The sequence below is a fragment of the Papilio xuthus genome, unplaced genomic scaffold (assembly GCF_000836235.2).
Source record: "Papilio xuthus unplaced genomic scaffold, Pxut_1.1 DF825017.1, whole genome shotgun sequence".
Taxonomy (NCBI): domain Eukaryota; kingdom Metazoa; phylum Arthropoda; class Insecta; order Lepidoptera; family Papilionidae; genus Papilio; species Papilio xuthus.
Window position 1 is genome coordinate 4,408,572 of NW_013533632.1, and position 27,926 is coordinate 4,436,497.

The following is a 27,926-nucleotide window of genomic DNA, read 5'->3' on the forward strand; positions in this document are numbered from 1 at the left end:
GTATTCATATTTTTTGTTGTGCGTCATAAAATTGAAATAAAATATTTATATTCTGGCAACTATTTACCGTGCAAACAGACAAATTTTAAATTGTTCTAAGTCCCGACTCTTGCTACGAAGTAGTTACATACTCTTTGTTATTCTCGTAATGGCTGCCACGCTCGAACCGTAGTGTATTGAGTGTCAAGTGCTTTTCTGCTGAAAACATGGATACACGATCGTCATCAGCTCTATTTAAAAGAGCCGAACAATTAAAAAGGTGGCAGGAATCGGACACAAACAAACAGTCCCCTAATCCCAGACACGCTGCTAAGATACAATTTACCACTGGCACCGTATTTCTAGCAGCGTGTAAAGCTGGAGATAAGGAAGAAATTCTAAGACTGTTGAACAAGGGCGCTGACATCAATACTCCAAATGTAGACGGCCTTACGGCCTTGCATCAAGTAAGTACCATTACTACTACTTTTTTATGGTAGAAATAGCAAATAAACATGTATGTCATATTACTGTAATGTAACATATGCTGCAAGAGATTATGAGGGCTACAGGTTTATCACTAACCTTTGCATTGTAATAACTGATTATATTAGAAAATATATAGAAAGTGGACTATCTCTGTAGGACTCCACTTTGAAGGTAGATTTGAAGCATGCATAAGTGAAGATTTCTAGACAGTATTTCAGACTTGTATATCCATGTAGAGCAGAAATATTCATGCCTTAGAAGTTAGGGTTGTAGATTTTAAACAGCTAAATAATATTCTATGTTAGATGTGCATCAAAACTTTGTGGAAAAAAATATCTTGTTAATTAGGTCCAAAAAAATAATTTCATGTTGCAATTTTTAATTTATCATTTCATTAATAACAATACTATTTGTTAGGCAATTATTTTGTATTTCTATTCTTAAACATTTTTAATTTCAAACAATCATTACTGCTTTATTAAAAACATCTACTTACTGTATCTATATATATAGTTCTGATTATTTATGTAATGTCTTTGTTGGATACCTTCAAAAACTGATTTTAATTTACATAAATTCTGATCACCGTCATAAAGTTTTTACATTGTATATGAGTGTACAAAAATTTTGTGCACTTCCTAAATTTTAATTTATGTTTACTTTTGCATTTACTAAGAATGGTTAAGTCTGAAGCAAATTGATTGAATTTATTAAGAAACAACATAGATAATTTTAAATGGTTTGACAGTCAGTTATTGGGCTTGGCCATAAATAATTTTGTTGTTGGGTACTTTAAAAAATGACTTACATATTAACACTTGCTTGTTACATCTAGGGTCAAGCAATGACAATGAATTAACAAAACTCAGAAATAATTTTAAAAAACACATCTATCCATAGGTTTTTACTAACCTGCGCTGATTTTAAGTACTTCAGTGTACTCATCTAATATTATGGTGGTGTTGACCCAGTGTGAAAAGTTGAATAAATGGATAAAATTGCGACAGGTCACTGGACTTGAGATCCAAGAATACCAGGAAAGCTTAAGGGTCAGATCTACATTGTAAGATCTGTTGTATTATTGATCTGAATGTTGTGCATCCAAGGTCTCGGATGAAAGATGATTGCATGTAGCTGAAATGCGTATGCTAAGATTTATGTGTAGTGTGTCAAGAAAGGATAAAGTTAAGAATGTGTTTTTTAGACAAAGTTTAAAGTAGCGCCACTGGTCAAGAAAGTGAGGAGCGAAAGGTTAGCATGTTTTGGACATGTTATAGATAAGGATGATGATCATTTAAAGTAAAAAGTAAGGAGATTGAATGTGGATGGCTACAAAGATGGTGGAAGACCATAGAAAGTATAGTCGGAATGTATGAAAAAGACAAAATGCATAAAAAGGGGGTAGATTTAGATATGATGACTGATAGAGATGTATGGAGGAGTAGTACATACCATGCCAACCTTTCATAAGGATGAAGGCAGGTTGATGATTGATGAGTTTTTTACTAAAAAAATCTAGCACAACAAGCCTGACAAACAATTTTAAGGCCGTTGGGACATTGCAAAGCATTCTGAGTCCAAGTATTGATATTTTTAATTTTTTCGTGGTACAAGCTCATCTGGTTCTGTAATGTTTTGTATATTTTCTGTATATACTAATGTTACCTTAACTGAATATTTTGTGGCAAAATCGTTTGCCAAATTAAAATTATATAAGAGAATAAAAATGTTGGTATTTAAGTAGTTTATTATATAAATGCGAAAGTATATAAAACGCGTTAATGGATTTGGATAAACTATGGCATTGATCATAAAATATAGATAGTCTGGAATAGGGCATAGGCTACTTTTTATCCCGGCAAAATTACGGTTTCCACGAAATAGTTTTTTTTCATGTACCTATTTTTAACTCTGCATAAATGTCGTATAACATGATCTTGAATATCGCATAGGTTTCTTGTTATCTTAAAATTATATGCGTAATAAATATGGTAGGAAATAAATGTTTCGTTGATTTTTGTTTCACTTTACGCTGAAGTAACAGGCAAAGTAATCCGTCATATTTATGCCGCCATTGAATTCTTGGGTTGCGCAATTGTAATTTGGTTGCATGGGAGTTTCGCCAGTTCGGTCACTAGTACAGAATTAGAACCTGACTGTCTACGTCTACGGCGCTATCCGAAACGGAAACTAACCATCTCAGAGTCGGTTACATTCCATACATTTGTATACATTTCCAGCTGATTTTGCGATAAATCGTTTTAAAGTTTGCAATAGCAATAGAAAAATCTGATTTGTGGGCCACTGATATATTTGTATAGTTACTACTTTCTATGATAAGTAATTAAATTAAAATTAAGGATCTGTTAGTGAGTTTCGCCGTAAATATGCCGCGTGTGATCTATCGATTGTCTAGATGGCTGAGGTGTACTGGATTAGTAACGCTGTTTATCTATGACGATATTTAATAAAAATGTAAGTTTCCAATAATAATTACAAAAACATAATGGTATACTTCAGGTTATTTTAATCTTGTTATAGCTTTTAAAACACAATTGTCATTCTTAAACTAGACTTAAATACTTGAACGTTAAATGGATACACTGCTCGGGAGACGTAATCCCTAGAAATCTCAATGTTACCGCCCGCAGGAAATATTAATGAGACACAATAAAGATAATTAATATGACTCGACCGTTATCTTTGGATGGCCTATAGTACCGATATAACACACATTACTTACGAGTATATCAAATTCGTGAAGTAAAAAGTTTTCGTTTTAAATAATGTCACGAGCAATAAGGGGGGTATCTTTTAATTGGGAGATATATGTAGAACATCGATACTAATAGTTTAATATTCGCGTATGTCAACATTTGCTTTATACATTGAACTTGATACACTACATCGACGCTTTGTATTATATTCTCATGCATACAGGAAAGAATTGAATACTCCATTGCCTAAGATAATATTGACATTACACACTCTCGGTTCCATAAACACGATTGTATAGCTTTTAAACGGTCGCTTTGTTGTTTCTATGTACTAAGTACTGAGCTTTATTGCTTAGTTTGAAATCTACACAATGCACAATCAATTGGTGAAATAATCTAGAAAAATATAGTCTTGTATATACACTTTACTATCTATATAGTTTTCGGTGGAATGTTTTGGTTTTAATAAGTTTTTAATTGTCCTGCAAATTTAGGTTATCTCGATAATGAGTCAATGAAACGTATGCCAGGCCTTGTCAATAAACTATCAATTTACATCGTGAGAATTTGAAACTTAACCTTAGAAATAACGTTGGGGACGTTAATCGCTGCTAAACGTCATGACTAATTCGCTTATGCTACCGTGCTAATAAGAGAAATATTTACAAAATGGAGCGTAAATTCGAATATGAAGAGTGACAGATGGTGATTAAGACATGCCCTCGAATTTATAATGGTTGATGAATTTAAATTTTCCACACTCGAATGTTATTCTGTAGATTTGTATTAATACGAGCAAAGTAAACACAGGACCGGGTTTCGCAATACCTATTCAATTTATTTTGGCAGGTTTTGATCGCGGATGCGTTTTGTTTTCGCTCTCTACCGCGCTTTGTATTATTATAATTGTATTTATATTGCGCTGTATTTAACTCATCCTTTAACTATTGCATACACTTTAAAATTAGATCGATTAATTTTCCGCTTATTTTTGTTTTATTTATTAATTAGGTACTTAGTGCTTAGTATGCGACACTTTTAAATGTATATTTTTTAACTGGGATTGTTATTTTTTTAATTTGATCAACATGAAATGCTATTCTATATTGATAGATAAAATTCTGCTACTGGTCAAGAATTTGATATTTCTCGTTACTGCTTTCCAGTGACCTGTTTTTAGAGAAGTCGTAACTGACAGCCGGCATAATGGGAACGCCCCAATTATTGTCCTAACATCTAAACACGTTGCCTAAATCCGAAGTTTGATGATGTCATTGACCGACCCAAATATTTTGCCTGAGGAATGACGTATTGCTGAATGATGAGCGTCGTATAAATTTACAAATAGGCGGGCAACATTTTTCGAGGTCATGTGATACATAGCGGCGATTCTTTGATATTGAGAGCATCAGGATGCACACGCGTCGTTTTATTTTAGTGTTATTGTTGACATAGACCCTACGAAAGGTGTAGTAGACAGTTTTTATTTGGAAAATAAGGATGAGAAAATGTTTTCAAATATTAGCACCACTATATTTAGATAGTTCGGATAAAACCGAGTAGCAGACGACGTCCACCTGGATATAAATGAGTACGTTTACGGTTATCACCAGGTTTATAAAAGTATTATAGGTTTAATGCGAAAAAAAATAGTAAGCTGATATTTAAAAAAAATTATAACGACTAATGTAAACTTTAATAGGTATTTTAGATATTAATATATTATAATAGGTAAAGATTAAGGTTCACATGATGTTGATTAAAAAAAATGCCTTTAGCTTATTTTGTCACAATCATGACAACAATTTACTTTATAGAAAAGTGCACTAATTTTGTGAGCCCATTGTGTTATGTACAAAGTGCAATGCCTGTATCCGGCTGCTTTGATAATGAATGGGAATGTGTAACGTACTTTTGTATATATCACTAACTATTAACATCGTCTGCTTATAATTTTACTAGATTATTAAAGTGATGAAAAATATAAAAATTAAGAGATATCCTTTCAAACTATTTTCTTCTCTACCTTATACCTATCTTTCATGTCAACTTTAAAATAAAAACTTATGAAAATAAATACGTATTGACATTTTACGCGGTTACAAAATGACTTCACTTTGTTAATCTGATAAGTTCACAGTTTGTCTATTGTTTCTAATATTGCTAGTGAAATTACTAATTTATGTAAAATCTCTTTTACAACTGCCTATAAATGCTATTGTAGCAACAACGCGTTTAACTATTTAGAACAAAACTTTGGACAACAACAAAATCGGGTGCGGGGGTTGGTTGACTTCATACATACCTTTGAATCTTTTTGCATACATGTGCAGGTTGCATCACGATGTTTTCCTTCATCGTAAAAACTTCGGATAAATGTACAGATGTAAATCGAAAATCGAAAACACAATGGTAAATGGCGGGATTCGAACCCAGAACCTGCAGATTGCAAGTCAAGTGCTTAACCCCTTAGCCACCGACCCTCTATAACCAACAACAACCAACTAAAAGCAGAAAATATATTTTAGCTATTCCGAAATTTCGTCTAAACAAGATCATCGATCTCGAACCGTTTTTACTTATCTAAAGTAGCATTTTTAACCCATTTTCAACCTTCTTTAAAAATAATTTCATATCTATTAAAAATTGTATCTTTTAACAAAAATTTATGTGAAGTATCTTGTTGCAATTGCGAATTTTTTGCTTACCTCGCCGAGCACGGCGTGCGCGTAATGCAATATGTGGGAAGAACATTTTTGTTTTTATTGTTTAATCTATTTTTGGTATAGAAACCCCCCCTCAACCATTTTCAGAACACCTTGCCAAACTTTCATCAAAAACCTATCAATGGTTAATAAATGCATCCACGGAAAAAATATAAACGTTCATTTTAATTTATAAAAATCGAAGAGAAAACAAGAACACAGACAAAATGTCATTCATTTTATTCTAATTCAAGATATGGCTTGTTTTCTCTCGTTTTTTTTAAACGGAGGAAAAATATAAGCTATATTATACTATTGTCGTAAATTTCACCTCTTTTTAGCTTCTTTTTAAGCCATACCTACTTTTCCATTTTAACCTGACTTACTTATGCCAAGCGTCGGAAACTGATTTTGGGCCGTTTGCACCTGCGTGATTATGTGGATGGACTCGGACTGTCCGATGACTAAACACAGACAGATATGCACCTCGCATTAATTTATCAGAAATAATTACGGATCCGACGGACTATACAAAATCGACGGTACGTGTAGCGCGGTTGTCCGTGGTTTCCTGCACAGTGGAAGCGCGCCTTGATGATTCTTAAATCTATTTTACTCTTATGTCAATTTGCGTACCTTCCGTCGATATTTCCAATGTTAGTTGGCTATTAGCTTACTTTCTCTTTATCATAATGATAGATTGAATCCATGACCACAAAAGGTATTTAGGATGTTAAGTCCTATTAACAGACAAAATCCTACACCCTAGATTTTTGTGTTGCGACATTTGTTTAAATAGGAAAGCTTTGCGAATGTTTTTGCTAGCGCGCTCAGTAGTTAATATATCTCCAAAACTATGATGAGATAGCGATTACGGTTAAGCGAAATAATTGATGTTAGTTTAAAGCCGAAGTCTTTGCGCAAAAATATTAATTCGATTAGTTTTTTGCTTTAGCATATGTCCAACAGCAGTTGTCTCTTGGCTATAATTAATGGACAAAATAAACTTTTACACATACATCATTAATAACGTTTATTCACACAAAAAATGTTTTTACGATTTAAAGCTTGTCAGCTATGTTTTTTACACTTTTTTTGATGTTTGATAAAGTTTTAAGGTAATATTTAAATTACACTGTATGTCTGGGATTAGATGAGGTAAAAGTGAACGTATATACCTATCACTGTCAACTTCAATTGAATTAAATTATATGATAGAATATTTATACATAACAAGTGAATATAGTGGCTGGGCATATGACTTACTATCTCATTATTAGAATTATACTTCTGTCGATCGTATAGTAATAATAATTGCATTTGTGCTAACTATGTGTATTGCGAAGTAAAGATGTGTGTGATGCTTGCTTAATAAAAGTTGTAAAGCAAAAAGCGATGGCAATAAAACTATTAGCGAAACTTTTCCTACTGTAAGCTTGCTTATCGACTATGTTTGTTTATGTACTATTTGTAATCTATCTTGTACAAATCATACAACGAAAATTTAATCTACTCCTGTTGTATGATTTTTCTAAAAATTTGATAAACACTTTTCGTACTGCTGGCATTTTGCAATGCAATTGCAATGGAATTTTTTATAACTAGTCATCGACGTCATTACAAAATATTGGATATAATTATGTAAGCGCCAATATAGACATCAAATGAAAGAGCCTGACGAACAGAGCACGTTACGCTATGAAAAATCCAAAATGGCTGCTGAAACTCAATGACATATTTTTGCAAAATTCTTCAACATGGGTAGCAAATGAAAGGATTCGACCTCTGCTGAATATTGTAAAATAAAAGTGTACAATTTTTGACTGAGATTTATTTTAAAGCACAATTTTTCAGGCGTGCATTGATGATAACATGGATATGGTGGAGTTTCTGGTGAGCCACGGCGCAGATGTCAACCGGCGTGACAATGAGGGCTGGACTCCCTTACACGCCACAGCGTCTTGCGGAATCGACAGCATAGCGAGGTAACTATTGCTACAAGCGAATGTACTATATTACAAGGTATACTGTGTTACTTGTTGTTGTTTACTTTTTTAATAAAAAACCTGGCAACACTCCTATCTCAAACGCTTACATATAGCAAATATTGTTACGTGGCAGAGCAGTATATGCTACAGAATTATTGCATGGATAATAATAATCTTTATTTAATTCGTAACTTTGTACCGCAGATATTTATAAATTGAGATGTATAGTATACATACTAATGAGGTGAACCTGAGCGCTAATAAAAATGTGTCTTGATAAATAAAATACAAATTTCTGTGTGTCAAACTTTACAGAGATGCAATTTTTCTTTCTCCGTTTGTCACAATAGTTAAAGGTTTTACTTTTATTCGAATTGGCCTATCGTTTATAATCATTGGCTTGCAATCATGCATGTCGTAGACTCGATGTGGAGACTACTTCAAATCCATATCACATTGGTGATGTTCACTAACGCTGACATTATATTTAACGGGTGGTCAAGGGTTCTTTTGAAAGATTTAGAAAATATTTAAAATATATATTTCATAAGCTTCCTTTTATTGTAGAAAAAACTGTGTTTTTGTATTTCTTTGCGGACTTGTTGAATAATTATATAAAAACCGTTTTTTTTAGATGTAAAGTATAATAAAGCAAATACAATCTTACTTCAGATTCTGAGTTACGTATTAAATATGCATATTCCCATTCACACTTTCGTATTTATTTTATTAGTAAAACAATAATATGCATATTTATTTTTTAATTTTTCAATCAATTATGAATACAAAAGTCTAAAACGTTTATAAAATATCTTGGATACGCGAATGGTCGACAGTTTTTAAAAATGCGTTATTTATATATTTGCTAGGAACAAGGCATTTTTCTGTAAGTGCGTAATAGCTAGGCATAAGCACCAGCTGTGGGTACGCACACCCAAAACGTCTAGAGACTTGACATTTTTCACAGAGGTTTCTGTTACCATGTAGGCGTCCAGTAAGAAGGGATTTTACGAAATACATCTCCTAAAGGTCCAAAATGGAGGGCCAAAGATTGTAGTGAGGCAACGTTATTCCTTGGATGGAATTCCATGAAATTTGAGATTAATGCTTTTCAACACAAATCATTAACTACGACCCTCGGGCTTTTTACAAATTTTATGTTTTAAACGTCAAAATTGAGATGAACGTGTTTTAGACTAACGCAACTACGTCTATCAAGTTTTTTTCTAATTTGACCTCTAAATGTCTAAAAATGGGGGTTTTAGTACGTACCCACAAATGTTTTTCTTAGCATAGATACAAGGTCTAGAGACTTGAAATTTTGCAAAGCAGAAGGGGCATCTATAACTACGTAGACAAAGACTGTAAAAACCTCTGATCTATTCCTTTAGCAGAATTAAGCACTTTAAAATTGACATTAATACTTTTCAGAACAGATAAATAACTATTTCATTCACTACTTTTCTTAAATTCCGCGCGCACCAAGTCGAGGGCAATCTCTAGTATGTACATATATTGCTCATCGATATAGTCGTCACTCAAACCAGATTAGCTTGCATGTGTTTAAGTGGAAAGGGGGCCTTAAGAAAACCCTTAGCAAACAAATATATAATCAATGACTTACTTTAAACTCTTTGAGAAAATATTTTTCTAAAGTGATTGATAAAATCAATATATTTTTTTCAGGTTCTTGATTGAGAACGGATCGGACGTGGCTGCAGTAAATTATGATGGAGAGCTGCCTATAGATCTTGCGGAAATACCAGAAAGCATGCGCCAACTGCTTAGGCAAGCAATAGAGTCGCAAGGTATCGTACCATACAAATACGTTTATCTTAGTAATTTTGTTTATGTCACAATCTGACAAAGTAGTAAGTAATAGGCAAAGATAACAACGCGAACAGCAAATTGAAAAAAAAACATAATGTGATGATAGACTCCATCCATCTAAACTTTGGCATATTATATATATATATATATATATATATATATATATATATATATATATATATATATATATATATATATATATATATATAAAAGAAAGTCGTGTTAGTTACACTATTTATAACTCAAGAACGGCTTTACCGATATGGCTTTAAATTGGTGAGCTTAGAGCCAGGAGACGGACATAGGATGCTATTTATTCATTTTTTTTTCGAATTTATGCCTTGAAGAGCTGTTTTTTATTTAACTTACTTATATTATAAATGCGAATGTTTAGATGGATTTGATGTGGATGGATGGATGGGTGGGCTACACTAAGTTTTTTTTATATATCCAAGCGGACGGAGTCGCGGGCGACACCTGGTTTGTAATATTAGTAAGACATTATTATTTTACAGTATTATTAAATTTGTTTTAAGGTATTGATTGTGACAAATGCCGTAAAGCCGAGTCGACAGCTCTGTTGACGGACGCGAGGCAATGGGCAAAAAATGGGTATGTCGAAGTACGTGATCCGAAAACTGGAGGAACTCCCTTGCACGTAGCTGCAGCTAAAGGTTACTTAGAAGTGAGTATGATTTTACTTTATAACTTTTCAAGATGAAATAGTATAGCGACGTGGAACGGATGATGCTGATAAAATCAGCTTTAGGGCAAAACAGTTTGAGTATATTCATAAAACAAATCAGTTTGATTTGTTTTATGAATATACTCAAAAAATAATAAATCTTAATAATGATGGTAAACGGGTTTAATGTTAAAAAAAATTATGTCAGCGTTCCGTTGATTTCCGTCCATTTATAACGAGAATATACTTAATTCAATCCATAAATGTCTATAAAAAGATAAACAAACAAATGAGAAAGTATTTCAGGTTTCTTGAAAAATCATTCTCAAGTCTGATGCCGGTTAGTGTGAAATATGAAATTTTTTTACAGGTAGCTAAAACCCTATTGGAAGATTGCAAGATCGATGCAAACTGCATTGATTACGAGGGATGGACCCCACTGCATGCTGCAGCACTGTGGGGACAGAAGGAAGTGGCGGCCCTTTTAATAAATCATGGTGCTAAACTTGATATCAAGAACTATTCAGTAAGTAATTATTTCTTAAAGTTAAAACTTACAGTTTGAACAGAAATACAGAGAACCTAAATATTTTTCTGCTGATCTAAGCCTCCTTCGTTAGTCGGAGAGGCACCTCAAGAAGAAGAAGAAGAAACCTCCTTACTTTTAAAGTGTAAATGTAAATAGGTTTTTATTATTTTATATACATATTTGTTAATATCTGCATTTCATTTGCTTCTTTCTGATTCCTTGATAGTAAACTTAAATTAAAAAGATCTTTTTTCCTAAAAAAAACTACAATTGATCTTAATTAAGGACATTTTGCCGTTGGAGACCAAAATAGTGTGGTGACCCTGTGGGACAACTTAAATTAATTGAACCAATTGCTCACTTGACACCTTCAATGAGAATTATTTTGTGTATAATAGAAGTAAATGATGCACAGGAAATGTCACATATACATGAAACTTATTAATTAAAGTACTAATTATTGAATTATCTATATAAAATATGTGAAGTTCACTATAGAAATCATATTGTTTTAATTGCTAATCATTGTATCCAATCGTAGGGACAAACCTGTGTCGAAGTAGTGGACCCCAAAATCTCCACCTGGTTGAGAGAAGCAGCGGTTACTGCTCGTCGCAAGTTGCTTCTTGGAGAAAACACCAGGACAAGGGCTGGCAGCTTAAGGCGTGTCACACCAAATCCTACTGACGAAACAACATCGGAGGGCTTTGTTAACGGTACAATTGACGTATTCCTATATACAAATATACTAATACCTAACTACCCCAAAGCAATCAGCCTGCAAACCTATGCTTGGTATTCTTTTTTTTTCTTTCTTATTATAATTTTCATATTAGTAAAATAATTTCACATTTCTAAACCTATTTCTCAACAATGCCTTCATGTTTTCACAATTATAAAGGTTTATTATATGTTTTGCTATGTACACTGTATATTAACATTTCAAAATTCCGTGGTTAAGAATACATTATTCACCATCATAAATATTAACATTGTTCATTACTACCAGGCGCAGGGAGGGCAAAAGTGGCACCAAAAAAAAATTTCAACAATCCAGCACCTCCTTGCGTTCGTCTCAAAAATGTTAGGGCTAAAAAAGTACAGAGTAAGTAGACATGCGAAAATAGTATTGGTGCAGAGGTCTAAATGGAAAGGACATTATTATTACTAAAAAGGATCTTTATAGGAATTATTATGTGGTGATGGACCATAACTGTTGACTGATATCAAGACATTTCCAACATACTCGTTAAACTGCATTGACCACTGACTTAAGGCATGCAATGCGGTATTATCAGAATTTCGCAGACATTTGTAGAAAAAATAAAAATACAATTATTGCTAATTATTCCAGGCGCAACTCAACGTTTGCGTTTTGTGAAATTTATATTTAAATCAACTTTAGTTTTTTTTTAAATTATAAATGGATCCTATTAGCATGAGTAGTACTAAAAATATGTAATCTTTATATTTTTGGGTTGTCCAACAATGGTAGTTATTGAATGTGTAGTATGTGTTTGTCGATTTATAAAAAAGAAACGTAACAAATTTGTGTTCGTCTTCATGTGGTTATAAAAATATTTAATAATGTTATTTAATTCTGAATTGTGTAAGCATATAATATAATGTGTTTTATAAAGTAGTGCATGAAATCATTAGATGATGACGCATATAATAGTGTTCTAGGAAATTGATTTTGACAATTTGAAATGATTTGTTATGTTGAGTACATTAAACATTAGTGGCAAATGATAACCCATTTTTCTGCTTAATGAGGAATCCTCAGCAATCAAGAGGCTCGGAACTTACCCAATTTAAAGTTCATTAGGCCATAGTCAACAATGCCAGTGTGGGTTGACTTCACACATATCCTTTGTATCTCTTCGCAGCTATGTGCAGGTTGCCTCACGATGTTTTCCTTTACCGTAAGAACATCGGGTAAATGTACGGTTGTAAATCGAAAAACACATTAGTTCATGGCGAGGATCAAACTTGAATGTTTTAGATAACGGTCCGACCCGGCCAGGCGGTTAATAACTGAGCCACTGAAGACTAAACATACACTGCTTAATTAAATAATTTCTAAGCTGGCTGTAGTATTTTAAACCTGTCGCCTGCTATACCATCCGCGCGGAATAAAAAAAAACTTTAGTACTCTGTGTTTTCTTCTGGAATATATCTTATATATGTGCCGAATTCATCGAGATATAGTCTTTCTGCAGATGCCTTCTTACAAATATTAATCCATCCATAAATTCATCCAAACATTGACATTTATAATATTAGTAATAAGTAATATTTTGATTGTATTTCTTGATTGTAAAATTATGTGTCATTAAATAATAAAAATATTCCATGTTATTTCAGGAGTACATAACACTGCTGCGAACAACCATGTCGCTTTAAGACGCACGCACAGTTTTGAAACCGATAAGAGGTTAGTACCGGCTTTATAATAATATTTGTAAAAATCCATGGGGAAAACACTCACCCTAATGAATCGGAAGTTTATCACAACTAACAGATTTATTACTTCTGGCATACAATTTTCTCGAATAATACTTGTATTATATGCATGCATGGAACAGAACTTTAATTAAAAAACTTACCTTTGTGTAATTAAATTCATATTTCATAAAGTTTAGAATATCTTTAATAGTAGGAATAGGATTACGATCTTGAGGGCTATTTGGTCATCTTGTGATTGTACGAATTTTAAATATGTTAGACATTTATGCACTTTGCTCAAAAGCATTGAAAATTCTTTTAGGAAATTATAAATTAGAATATTCTATTTAAACCGTTTTATAAACACATTGTAGATATAATAATATTTTCTAGCATCAATTTCCTATCAAATAATGTGGGAGAGTCAACGTAACTGAGGCTTTTGACTACAATGACACTTGTATTAATACGTATTGTAGTCTTTTTTTTAGTCACAGAGAATATAAAAACCTACAAGGATATCTGACCCGGTGAAAATAAGTCAAACTAAACTACGACAGCTCACTAGCGCCCCCTTTCAACTACTAATAAGAGTCACTAGATCCTTTTCGTACTGTTTCTGTCAGTTATGTTTATTTTTCGTCATTTTTTATGACCCACAGTCTCGCTTACCAACTCTGATATCCTTGTTTGACTGTAAGGGATGACATTATGTATTAATACAAGTGTTAGTACGGTGAAGTTTTAGGGTAAAGTGGTTGTATGTATGCGAACAGCTTCTCTCAGCGTTACCGCAACGTGACTGAACACGTTAAAGCATCATCGTGTTCATCCATACCGCCCATGTCGCCGCAGTCTCGGCTGCCTTCGTCATCCATCGAAGTTAAAAGAAAACCTACCAAAATTAACAGCTCGGCAGGGCATACTAACAAGGACGTCCAAAACAGGTGCCGCGCTATCTTATTGCAATATGCTGCGACCAACGAATCAATTATTTAGTCTTAAAATACCCAATACAGTGTATTTCAATTATAACAACGATGTGACGACTAAAATTTCGTGGTCATCATCAAACGATAGTCATTAATAGGTGGGAATAAAGTAAAAATTGTCAGCATGATATGATCATAGTATGAGGTGGGAAGAATTTCATGCGACATGTACATTTAAAAAAGATGGGGATATAATGTATGTAATGGTTGGGTTTGGAATAGGGGTTGAACAATGAAGCGATGGATGGATGATGTGAGTGAAGTGACGTTAAGGAGTAGTGAACTAAATGACAAAGGCAAAGATCTGGTGCACCGGCGACACCTACAAAGCGATAAGGAGGGGGAGATGACAATAACGCAAATAACAGATTTTTAAAATTTATTCTTACCTACTTAATTACCGTGTAATAACAAAAACTTAATACATGTATTTGGTGATAACAAATGTAGGTGTTGGTTATAAATGAAATCTGCTGTATGAGTGCAAGCTGCATACATCTTATGTGTAAATTAAGATCATTGGTCACAGTACGACATCAATTTTAATACATTAACTAAAACATTACACATAACTACTAACATATTATAATTTTTGTAGATATATAATTATTCTTAAAACATGCATTCTTCTCCTTGATCCTTATAACGTTAGATTATTGTGCCTTTTCTCATTGTAATTTATTTTGAAATGTAGATAATCTAAATTTATATAAATGAACGAAAAAAGAGTACAAATTTCAAGAATTGATTCTAGCTCATACGAAAAATAATTTGACGAAAATGACTAGTAAAGAAGCAATTTATTATTTAATTTAACTTGTCTGACTTTTTTTATAAATATTTATTTCGATTTGATATATATAATTTATATCAAAATATTTTTTAGGCTAGATATTATTCGTTCCAAACTTTTTGGCGGTTCAATATCACCACGTATAGTGAAGTACCGCCTCCCTTACATCCCCCGCCTCCCTCACATCCCCCGCTTCCCTCACAACCCCGAATCCATTTACGTCCCGCTACACCTGTCCGCCAAACCGCCGACGTGTTTGATAACTAAAATACAGTTACAAATAACTTAGTGACATATTTCAATCCAAATTCAGATATAACTAGTATCATCAAAATATTCAGTACTTTTGTCGTCATAAATGATGTGTTATTCTTTCTGTTTATCAATAGTAACAAGGAAAAGAGTGATTCGGCGGCTACCAATACCAGCAACCCGCGATTCGACGCCTCCTACGTGACGATCAGGAGGAAGTAAGTCCCTGACTCTGTCTTTACTAAAAATACCTCAATAAAGAAAAAGTTTCTTTCATTTACCTAGTTTTTCAAAAGTAGCGATATAGTAATTTTCATGTGAAATGTATACAAAATATTTGGAGATGTTTTTGTGTTACTAAAAGTTCCCGAGGTGAACTTTGATTTTTACAGTAAAATAATTAATCCATATCGTTACTTTTGAAACAACTTTAATGTAAAATTGTTGTCATGATAATGTTCTCATTAGTACGTTCAGTACATTATGTATCTTAGAAAATTTATATCTATTTAGACATAGGACAACAACAACAGACGTCTTACAAAAGGCGTATCTTAATTTAAATGATGGATCGATAAATTCTTACATATTAGTGCGCAAACGCATACTAGTTTTACACATTTCGATGCATGTATTGGTATAGTAAGTAGTTGCACAAAATTTTGTTAAATAGTTCTGAATACCCTATCAAAATTTCATCCCTAATTTTCCGGTGATTTTGGGATCTATTTATACAAGTTATTAAATGGTATATCTTTTAGTGCACTTTTCTTTCTTGATCAGAATATGTATTGGATTGTTTATGAGTATTTTAAGCATAGAATTTGGATTTAGTTCTTATGGTAATTAGGTTTTAATTAGTTATTGTATATGACAGCTCACCAGAGAGCGTTGAATCAAACACTAGCGAATCGACCCCGAGTACAACCACGCCAACTAAACTATCGCCAGGCAACATATTCAAGAATTTCTTCAAGTACCAACGCTATTGATGATTTTTATTTACTTGAACACGAACAGTTTTTGCTATATACACCGCATTAGAATTTCAAATTCATTTCATATAACATTTTTGCTTTGTAAATCATCTAAATTTAATAATTAGCTTACCTCCAGTAATGAGAAAATACTATACAAACACAGAGAGAACTTACAGTTGTATATAGTAAGGTTATTCATCATCAGCTCACTATACGCTCCCACCGAGGGACTTGGAGCCTACCCTAAGTTAAGGGTGATTAGGCCATAGTCAACCACGCTGGCCAAGTGCGGGTTGGTTGACTTCACGCATATCTTTGAATTTCTTCTCAGATATGTGCAGGTTGCATCACGATATTTTCCTTCACCGTAAGAACGTCGGATAAATGTACATATGTAAATCGGAAATCGAAAAACACATTGGTACATGGCGGGATTCGAACCCAAGACCTGAAGCTTGCAAGTCAAGTGCTTATCCACTGAGCCACCGACGCTCCTAAGTAAGGTTATTGTTCACATAAATTTAATGTGATATAATACATGTGAAGTCCAACATTTTCGTTTAACTTGTCAATCCGACAGTTTGACAGTGCCATTCGCATTCTTCTCCGATGAGTTAGGTGTAATGGTTCATGCTTCATAAAAAAAATTGCATTAATTTTAATTATAAAAGGTGTAAAAATGTACATTATTTGATTTACAAAGCTTAAATCGCTTATTATGTAAATATTTTAATCTTTTATATAAATTTCTGCTATAAACTGACATAGAATTACCATTCGAGGTAGACAGTTTGTAGATCCGTGTTCAAGTTAATATTTGTGTGTTTTTTTTTTGTAGAGCTTATTTTAATGTTTGCTTATCCGTTTATAATTTGCGTATTTCATCGACTTTATAGGCGTAGAAGTGCATGACATTTCTTGTTGTATTTTCAGTGTTGAAGAATTATTAACGTGTGCATGGTTTATGTTTGACACACACGTGTGATTTTTGCGATTTATATTTTGTAAGTACTATATGAATGATTTTTTAAGGACGTTCGTGCCGCCTGTGCGAGATGATGAGAGTGAAACCCAAAGAAAGGCGCATGCGAAACGTGTGCGCGAAACACGACGTTCCACGCAAGGGGTCACACTGGATGAGATAAAATCGGCAGAGCAACTTGTGAAAAATAAAAATAATGCGACACCTGAAGCCTCAACGTCAAGCGCGAGCCAATCACAAAAATCTGACAGTACTGTTATTATTGAAGATACCGACATGGTAAGTTTTCTACCATTTGCAATTATTTTGTACAGTTAATATATATAGTATTCTTAGTTTTAACCTTTTGTTTCCCTTCCCTTTATTTTGTAAATATGTGTATTCATATTTAAATATCATTGTGTTTAATTATTATGTTGTCTTTATCTGATTCGGTTTAATTTAATACATCAATATGAGATGTTGCCCAAATATTGTAAGTTTTGTCTTAAATTTGTTTAAAATTTGATGTTTGTAGTTTTTGGTTATAGATTTTAAAATTGGACTGCCTATTAGAATTTCAAAAGCCACTAAATAGATATTCTTTTTCTCTTCATAATTACTACTCAAATCGAGGCAAATATTTATTCGTATACCTTTGATGGTTATTTATTATTCTCATTATTCATGTAGAGTCAATAGTATAGGTATGACTTGGATCATTTGGTATTGAAAAGATTTAAAAGTGCAAAGCATCGTTTTTTTGGTTACTTTTGTCCCACTCGATGTATCGCTGTATAGAGAGGCGCGAGGGCCGCCGGCGATGTGGCGGTAGCATGTAGCGTGGCGTTGGCGTGCGCCTCTGCCCCAGCTTCCGCCACCGCGTCCGCCACAGCCGCGGCAACGATCGCCGCGCATGGCGACCGTCGCCCCTCGTGGCGGCTGCGCCTCGACCCCGCCTACAAGGTCTTTAGACCACTCAAATTATCGCATCACGTATCATTCGGATATCATACGTCATATATATTTTTCATATTCACATTTTTAAACAAACGTATGCCGTATAACGTTAGGTTTTGCACAACGATTTTAACCTTGCAGTCATAAACATTCATAGTACTCGTATAACTATATAGCTGCGTTGCCTATCGCGTTTAAGGTCAAAATTGTCATGCAAAATGTAACTTTTGCGGCGGGTAAAAGCTTACCGAAGTTTCGTAGTATTTATTTTCTCCATTTCATTTTTACGCAACTCTTTTGAGTCTCATACTTGGATGGTGATGCAAACTCCTGTGCGGTATTTAACGAATCCTTCTAAAACACCTTAAAATGGGACTGTAAGAACAAAAAGGTTGTTTAGATTGAATTATATTCAGACTATAATAATAAAGTGAAAACTTATTTTCCATTTATTAATGACTACCAATATAAATATGTATATGTACTATGATATCCGTATGTATGTATGGAACACGACTATCAATTGCTTTAATAAACATATAGCAAATGGTTTTGAATTCTTAGTTTGTATTTAATTTTAATTTTCGCGATTTTATTTGGCTCCGAAGAGAGAGAGAGAGACAGAGAGAGAGAGACAGAGAGAGAGAGAGACAGAGAGAGAGCACTAAATAAATAGCTGTGTCTTTATAATAATGACTAATGTAACACATCAGATAACTTTCTCAAAGGCAGATAAACCGACAAATTATTATGTTTTTTTTTAAATTTAATAACTGCATTTAATGATTGATTTACATTCCTGTAGCATTTGATAGTCGTGTTTGATTGTGTCATTAGCTCGTGGTTATCGTAAAGCTGTTTCAGCGTGTTTCATTAGGCATTATAACATTATTACTGCACTGTGCAACTTTTGTTGTGTACTGAATTCTATATTATATTCTTTGATAGCTATTTTAGTTCATTTCTTCTATTTTGTCTAAAAATCTATTTTAAATTATTTGTTTGCAAAATTAAATGATTGTTTGATGATTGATATCATTATGAGGTCGAGTTCGCATGTGGTATGTTGTGGTAATGTTTAATTTTGGTACAAGCTATGATTTTCCTAATGGCTGAATCGAATTTGACTGTTTAACTTATATTTTCATGCGCATGTTGTTCTTGTAAATGAATGAATGAATTAACCTACATGTCTCACCACACCTTGTGATAATAAAATTTGTAGTGAGTGATATTTAACTGTAATACAGTTTTATTTCTACTAAATAACAGCAACAAAAAGTTATGTAACTTGTTAATATTGAATCGAATCTTTTATATATAATTGTTCCCAATCACTACTCACCAACATGATTCACCACAGTTGTATTGTTGCTGGTGGACATTTAAATATTCACTACAATGTTTAAAGGTCTGTCCACATCACGCAAAAATTAATTTTGTCAGTCAGAACATTCGCCTGGCGGTTTGATGTGGTTGCATTCTAAAACATGGAAATAAATAAATCAAAAATGTTTTGGGGTGTACATAAAAATTATTTAACTTGACTTTTTTTGTAAATGGAGGAGGACGGTGAGACGACTACGGTGAAGGCGACATCAACAGGGGCACCTCAAGCCGCAGCTGAGGCCACAGTATTTGTGCGCCGGACGACGGCACCTAGTACTTCAAAGTCACTGAACAGAACAGGTAATACATAGAAATAAAATGGGTACATCTTTGATATAATACCCTTTAGTCACGCAGTTATACAATAAAATTTTAAAAGTACTAGCTGTCAACCGCGACTCTGTGTTTCAGACTATGCTCTATGTGTATGCCAAATTTCATTGAGATCCGTTCAGCCGTTCTAGTGATATCATCAAACAAACATACATCCATCTAAACATTCGGATTTATAATATTACTAGTCATCGTATAAATAAGTATAAAAGAAAATTTAAGTCCAGTGAAAAGATGGTTTAAATTAATCGTCGACCTGTTTCTATAAAATGTGTGCTTCAATAAAAATTAGATGCTTTAATGTTTATTTGTATTTTGCAAGAAGACGACAAAGAGACGGAGAAAAGAGAGAACGAGGTTACGGAGTGCTTGTCTTTGAGCAGCGATCTCGGGTCATGCACCATCTCCTCGCCCGCTACTCAGGCGGCACAAAACGTGATACATCGCCGTCGCCGGTCGAAACGCCGCTCAACTGGTGTCGGACAAGTAGACTTTGAAGTAAGTATTGAATGTTTAAATCATTTTAACAACTGATTTCATGCTGTACGCTGATCCTTTCTTCTTACCCTAATACGCCTCGTCATATCTTCGGGGCTAGACAAAATGCATTCGCTTCGAAGCGATTCCATAACGAACTTCAAAAATACATAGAACGGAGAATAACTTTCGATAAGCCACGTGATTGTCGCCCATCAGTTCCATACATTATGGAATCGCTTCGAAGTCAATGCACTTTGCCTAACCCCTTGGTGTTTTATGCAGCATTGTGTTCTGCGCAGCGACTCGTGCGACGATTCGATCTGCTTGCATATTTGAAATATACAATACCAGCACAATTTTAAATAATTAATTTAGTTTTTTTTTTCAAAGTTCTTATCCAAATTTCGAGATTTATAAGGAAAGAGTACAGTAATAAAATATATCTCAGTTTTACGCTGCATGACGACATGTTTATTTTGACGAGAAATCACATGATGCGTATACAGATTGTTTTTAAGAAATTGTTTAAAAAAAAGTTCTTAGAAGACGATGTAATATTGTAACACGACTCGAAAAATGTTCGCTGGATATTTGCCAAGATTAGTTAATAAATAACACATAACTGACGTAAGAACAGGTCCCATTTTTGCTATGGTCTTCAAAGAATATTTGTATATTCAGTAAATCCTTACGTTTGTAAGCAAAAGTAGTTGCAAATAAAGCTAAAAATCAATTGATCACGTAGTTTAAAAAGTTGCTATTGGCAAATATTTTTAAATTTACGACGTTTGGCGTAACAGGAAAAAGTGTAGTAACTTAATTAAAAAAATGATTCTTGTGTTTTCTTAGCTAGTGATCGCAAAAATTATGTTTAAGATTGTAAATTTAATATGGATTAAACATATATTTTTTTAACGTAGAAAACTCAACCAGAGTACTAAACCCTACATGTCCGATTTCAATAACACTTGTAATTTAAATGATGGATTTGAGATTCATCTTTAGTTTGTTAACTAAAAAAAATGTTTACACTGACTTTGTTTTGTACAATATTGAATTTCTTTAGGACTTAACTAATGATCGAGGTGCAGGCGGCGATGGGGACGAGGAAAATGGTGATAAAAACGAACCAGTAAGTGTTTTGATGTTGTTATACTCTTTTTGTTGATTTATTACTGTGAAAGATAAACTGTTTTCCATACGTCGAAAGTAACGTCTTTCTTGTAAACAGTAATGTTTATTTTTGCTTATCTGCGATATTTTCAACTGGTCTTAATTGATTCAATTTAAAGATCGCAATGGCAATTTAAAAACGTGATTTTTTAATGGAAAAATAATAAATAATTATGGAATAATAACACTTTAGTGTATATTATGAATATCTATCATCGATTAATCAGTTTCAGTTTTCTACTAAAAAATACTTTAATATTATTTATTAAGTCATTCAGTAATATAAATATTAGTATTCATTTGCAATAAACAAAGATGACGTTGAGACAGCCAGAACGTATTTAAATCTTTTTAAAAGTCGTTAAGTTAATACAAGACATTTTCTTAATGAGCAAAACAACAGTAATATGTAACAGTTACAATCCAAAATTGACATATTGGCTTGAATCCAATCGGTACTGTATACTAAATGACCCATAAATTCGTACGTCAACCGCGAACATTTCAAGTACATTTGTTTATATTTACAATTGATTTATCTATTTGTCTATTTGTTGTTAAAATCTATATACTATCAGAACAATATCAATGTTAATGTTTATACCTGTCTAGTCGTGACTAACTGATTGATGTTATAAATGAATTCTGAGAATGATCAAACTGTAGCGCGTATATCGGTCGATGACGGCCCATCTTACTGAACACATGGCCGAGTGACGCAGTCTACGCGTCTTACTCCTCTTCATTCTTTCTTTGTATTATTTTATCTTAAAATTATAGTAGCTTTCTTCTTATAATGTGTATAATACTTTCACTTAGGTTCCGATTCATATCGAGTTTAAGCTTTATTAAAATTACCATTTAAAACTTACTGTAGCATGTATGTAGTATACATGTAGTTATGTAGTATGTATAGATCCGAGTACGGTTCTGATAAAATTAACTCAGCATCTCATTACTGGTCTCCTGCTTTTGGTATTAAAAATATCTCGCAATACTTAGAAGAAATCCGCTTCAGTTCGCGTGAATAGCTTTAGTCTTAATATTAATAACGGTAATATTCAAGTGTTTTATTAAAATCTGTGCAGTGATTTGGAAACGCAGAGACATAAAAACTTTGATATTTATTTTTTGACATAACTAAATCATATACATAGATATCCGTGAGCAGATATAGTGTGGTTTAGAATTCCAGTCATGTACATTAGACGGGACCAAACAAATCAGTATTTGGGTCACGCTGTATACTGAACGGGAATCTGTGTAAACTTGAAAATAGATTTTATTTTCGTCGCCGACCCAAAGACAAAAAGCATTACGTGCTACTGCAATTTAGCACAAAATTTACTTGGATTTAGAACAGAAATTTTATTGAATTTGGGATCAAAACCTTTAGAGTTATTTCATTTTATAGATCGCGAGATTATTTAATAAGAATTAAAACAGTATTTAAATGCAATTCATGAATATCTAATATTGGAGCATTAAATTGCAAAGAACGGGGCGTTTAATTACGCATTTGGAATGTTTTCCTCGCGTCAGACGGATTACTGTTGATGAGAAAGCATCCATTTCAATATCATCCGTAGCGTCATGGGCATCTCCCACACAGTTTCACAGACCTGTGTTTGGCGTGGGCGTCTACAACATTTCCACACCGCATAGATTTATAAGAACTTGAAAAACATTCAGTGTGTTCTCATATCGCGTACCGTTCGCCCGTAGTCTTATTTGTGACTGATTTTTCGCGTTTATGCGGGATGTGAGTGAAAATGAATCGAAAGCATGATAGATATACTTCGCGGCAGAGGGGATTGAATTCAAGCTATGGGTCATCTCCGAGCGTACTCGGCTCAATGGTCTCAAGTCAATATCGCCCCTACTCGAACAATTATTCCAATTCCTACACGGCTAGTGCGTATAGGAATTACAATCCGTATACGGTCGGTCTCGGCCGACCATCCAGTCTGGGAATATACGGTGGCACCAGTTCGGGATACGGCGGAGTATACTTGAGTAGTGCTACATTAGGATCATTGAACTTAATGACACCGGTCCTGAAAAAATTAGACAAAAAAATATTAGCTAGTCAAAAGAACTTCAAAGTGAAAAGTATTCCTCCGCCGAAGGCACAGGAACAATTGGACACTTCAGACGTAGCACCTGTGAGACCGGAGCGGAAATCTCGCTCGGCTACCAGAGACCGTGGCCTTAGTAAAGAACGTTCACGATCGCTCACATCTCTCGACTCAGCCGCCACTCTTGACTCGCGTTCCTTGAGTCTCAACTCTGTAGCTTCAGAAGGATATTGTGTATGTTTATCATTCATCAACATTGTATCAGTTGTTGAAGAAAATCAGATTGTTTATAACTTATAAATATTAGTAACTTCTTTTGAACAATTCTTTATAAGAATGCAAAAAATACAATGCGATGTTTTTCTTATTTTAGCACCACTGTATATACTTGGTATACTGAATCGTATCTTGTTTAGTTTATTAACACGAAATGTTTCGTACCATTACAGTCAAATACGGAGGAACGGAGCGAAGAAAACCTAGATTACAAAAAGTTATACGAGGATGCCATGGTCGAAGTGAAACGACTACAGGTGCAGCTGTCCATCAGCGAAACCAAACTTGTGGATTCTGAAGCTTTAGTAAAAGAATACGAGAAGGTATTACCAAAGGTTGCCAAATTTACTGTGGTGTTATATACAAGATGGGATAAGTTGGTGTCCTCTTCAGGGAATGTAGTCAAAATACTGGAAATATATGTTATTTTTTTTTAAAGAAGCAAAATTATATACAACATTTAAACTAATGCTAATGAAGTTTATATTTAAGAAAAAATAATTTAAGTCAAAACGTTTATTTTCCGTATTTCGACTCCCTCTGGAAGTATCAAAAAATTTCATCTTGGATATACCACCATTTTCTTTCATATGTTCTTGTATTTTATTCAAAATAGAAATGTCATGAATAAAATAGTATTACATATTTAAGAAGTCTTGATTATGAGCGTGTATTATAACAGATGTGACCCTATTTTAAAACATTTGACTAATTCTCGCCCACCGCTTAACTAATTATATTATTCATTTACGCATTGCGCGTTGATTGATTGGCGCAAGTTTCTGCTTTGCATCTCTATCCTCTCATTATGTTTGTTTTTTACGCTTTAAAGGCTTATTTAAATGTGTAAATTAATTTGCACATTGTAGTATTATTGCTTTTGCAAAAGTAATCTGCCCCTTATTTGAAGGACTTTCGCAGCGTAACGCAAATATGTCTGAAATTGAGAAGAGAGAAAAACGGGCAATGATCCGGAAGTTGTCCGAAATGGAAGAAGAATTGAAGGTAAGGCATAATCTTCTCTAAGACACATAAAACGGTCCTTAGATTTCAATGTAACATTTTAAATGACCATTTGTATGTACCAAACTGACATAGTTTTCGCAAAATGTATATCGAAATGGCGTTAAAGCGGTCGCATGGCTATAAGGAGTTGTAATATTGATATTCGTTTTATAGCAATTGCAAAAACTTAAAGCCGAGAACGAAAGGCTGAGAGCTGAGAATCGTGCCTTAACGCGGGTCGTGAGCAAATTGACCAACTCCGCTAAATAGGTAAAAATGTGTTCGATTGACAACAACCGCTCAGCGGCGACGGCGGCGACCACTCGGCCGACGGTCATGGTCCTTGGCTAGTTCACACTTCTCTTTTCTTTTTTATTTATATCAAACATTTAACTAATATGTTACTTGTTATTACGTATTACAAGATCTGACAAGAGTGAAACTGGATACTTGTATGTCGTAAGATTATGAACAAAGCCTCGACCGTTGACCGCACCGGGGGGCGTGCGCTGTGCCCCCTCCCCGAGACCCCAGCCACCGATACATTAACCGAGTGACGCGCGCATGCTTTGTTACGTGCCTGCAGCATACACGTGTGTGTTCACGGCCACCTCGGCGCCGGCGCCGCAGCCTCGCGGGTACTCACCACGTGCGCACTACCAACAACAAATTGTCTCTATAAAAATATATAAAACTACACATTAATACTTATCAAAAATTTATACTGTATACAAGAAACAATTTTTTTCCGACACAAAACTGCATTTAGAATTTTTTTACTCTCCAAGATGAGTTTGTTAACACTGAATACACCTTAAAATCCTGAACTACGTCTTTCACCTGAAGACGGAAAGTTGGTAATGCTCGCTACTTTTCGTTGTGACGTCACGCGTGACAACACACGCCTTGAACACAACACTTATCCCGGCGCATCCCGGCTCCTCCCGGCTACATGTAACGGACCTGCTACTCGCTGCGTTGTGCCTACATAACTATATTTCTGTGGATTTCGAATGCTTTTCGATACCTGTATCAATACATATTGCTGTCCCTTTCATTCTCTTTGACAAAACAGAGACTACAACATGTATTTATAAGTGTCAGTCGAATTCTACGGTTACATTTTGATTTGGTTACGTCTACGAATGCTTTGTATTAACAGACGTTCGAATTCAATATTTGTTTGAATGTAAAATTTTCTAGTCATAACTTTATGTTAATTGAAAATTCAATTTGTCTTTGTCAATTTTATTACAAGAGTCATTCTTGAATTTCGACATAACAGTTATTTAAATTGTCAATTTTTTAAAGAACCCTAATTTTTTGCATCTTTATTTACTCCGTTTATGAGAGTCTTAAATACATGCAATATGGTATTTTCTAGAAGTACCAGCTTAAATTGACTTAATGATTCAAAGAAATATTTGAAGATGTGCTTATCATAGTCATTAGGATTTTGAACTTTTTTAAGGTTTTTACATTAACTATTACTTGTCGTATGCTGTAAAATATGGAGTCAGCTTTTTAACACCTCATTAATTAATATAAAAATAAAGGAAATCAATAAATACTCATCAGTTCCCTTGGTCCCGTGACCCATCGTGTTGCCACTCATGAGCTGCATGTGATCTTTCTGGCAACATTCTAAACATTTTATATCCTATGAACGATTATCGCGGAACATAATATTTATCAATACAACTGTTTTCGGTAGTGAATTTCAAAGATAATAGATTTATACGACTTATAAATCAGATTAAACATCCGTACATAAATTTTAATAACTCAAGTTCGTCAGATGTGTCCATTAATTTTTACGTATGTTTTCAATTGCTATGTTATAACACTCATCGAATTAATAAAATATAAGATCATAATAGGACCTTTACTTGTCGTATTTATTTTTATTACACATATATCTAAAATTTATATTTAAGCGGCAACAAATAATTAAGAATGTTCAATAGTATAGTATGTTACTATTTCCACATTATATTTTTTATTTTTAATACGTTGTAATGTCATTCATTTATTTTATATAAAGTATCAGGTAATCTGTTGTATTAAGCCAAAAAAGATCTTGGAATGTTTTATGCTGACAACGATCAACTCTCAGCAAATTGCCCAAACACTTTGAAACAGACATTTTATAAGAGAAATTTATTTATTACTGTTATCATAACTTTAAAATTTATTTAAGTAAAAGCATTTTATTCACTTCGAAGTACTCTATGTCCAATTTTTATTTTTTTTTAAATCAAAAGACATGTAAATAGTTGTATCTAAGATATGTACGTCTTAATATAAACTTACGATTTTGATATGCTTTCAAAATAACAAAAATAATACAATTTGTTTTCTATATACTGATAATATGCAAACATTTTATTTTTAATAAATAAATGTTGTTTGTCTTAAATGTTGAATTAAATATGTTTGATATTAATATCTCCGAGTACTCTTGTACTATAATTGAAGTTATAAAATTTGATTAATTAATTCTGTATAGTAGATAATTTGTATAATTGTATTTTCAGAATTTGACCTTGCTACAAGTGGAGACTCAGCGCTTGAGAGACGAGAACTCAGCCCTTATCCGAGTCATAAGCAAGTTGTCAAAATGAGGCTCTCTTTCCATCGCAACATCTCCCGCCACGCGCCCCGCAGCAGAATGAAGCACGGCACAAGAACACAATATGTGCTACGCAGTCCTATTTTAACATGTAAATATTACCCCTTAGGTATTTATAATGTGTTTTTAGTTATAGTTTTATGAATATAATGCATGTTGAAGAATAATTTTAAAGTGAAAATTTATTGAGTGTTAAATGTTTAAAATTTTGTACAGTTGGCAATGGTGATTGGTTTTTATATCATGAATTAT

At 33.5% G+C, this 27,926-nt stretch overlaps 1 protein-coding gene across 11 annotated transcripts; it reads left to right on the forward strand.

Moving 5' to 3' along the window:
* The first annotated feature begins 93 nt into the window (after positions 1-93).
* On the forward strand, positions 94-27,866 carry Mbs (Myosin binding subunit). Of its 11 annotated transcripts, none has more exons than XM_013323865.1 (19): positions 96-446; positions 7,745-7,875; positions 9,565-9,686; positions 10,245-10,393; positions 10,764-10,919; positions 11,464-11,638; positions 13,290-13,359; positions 14,147-14,317; positions 15,545-15,625; positions 16,285-16,383; positions 17,420-17,648; positions 18,150-18,314; positions 19,874-19,997; positions 20,353-20,528; positions 21,577-21,642; positions 24,211-24,360; positions 24,959-25,042; positions 25,217-25,312; positions 27,580-27,667. In XM_013323865.1, the coding sequence occupies exons 1-18, from the start codon at positions 207-209 to the stop codon at positions 25,310-25,312; spliced, it is 2,484 nt and encodes an 827-aa protein (XP_013179319.1). In that variant the 5' UTR covers positions 96-206; the 3' UTR covers positions 27,580-27,667. The 11 variants fall into 11 exon arrangements, with proteins under 11 accessions (XP_013179325.1, XP_013179326.1, XP_013179323.1 ...); XM_013323867.1 differs by having other exon boundaries at positions 20,356-20,528; XM_013323866.1 differs by having other exon boundaries at positions 19,877-19,997.
* Positions 27,867-27,926: the final 60 nt, after the last annotated feature.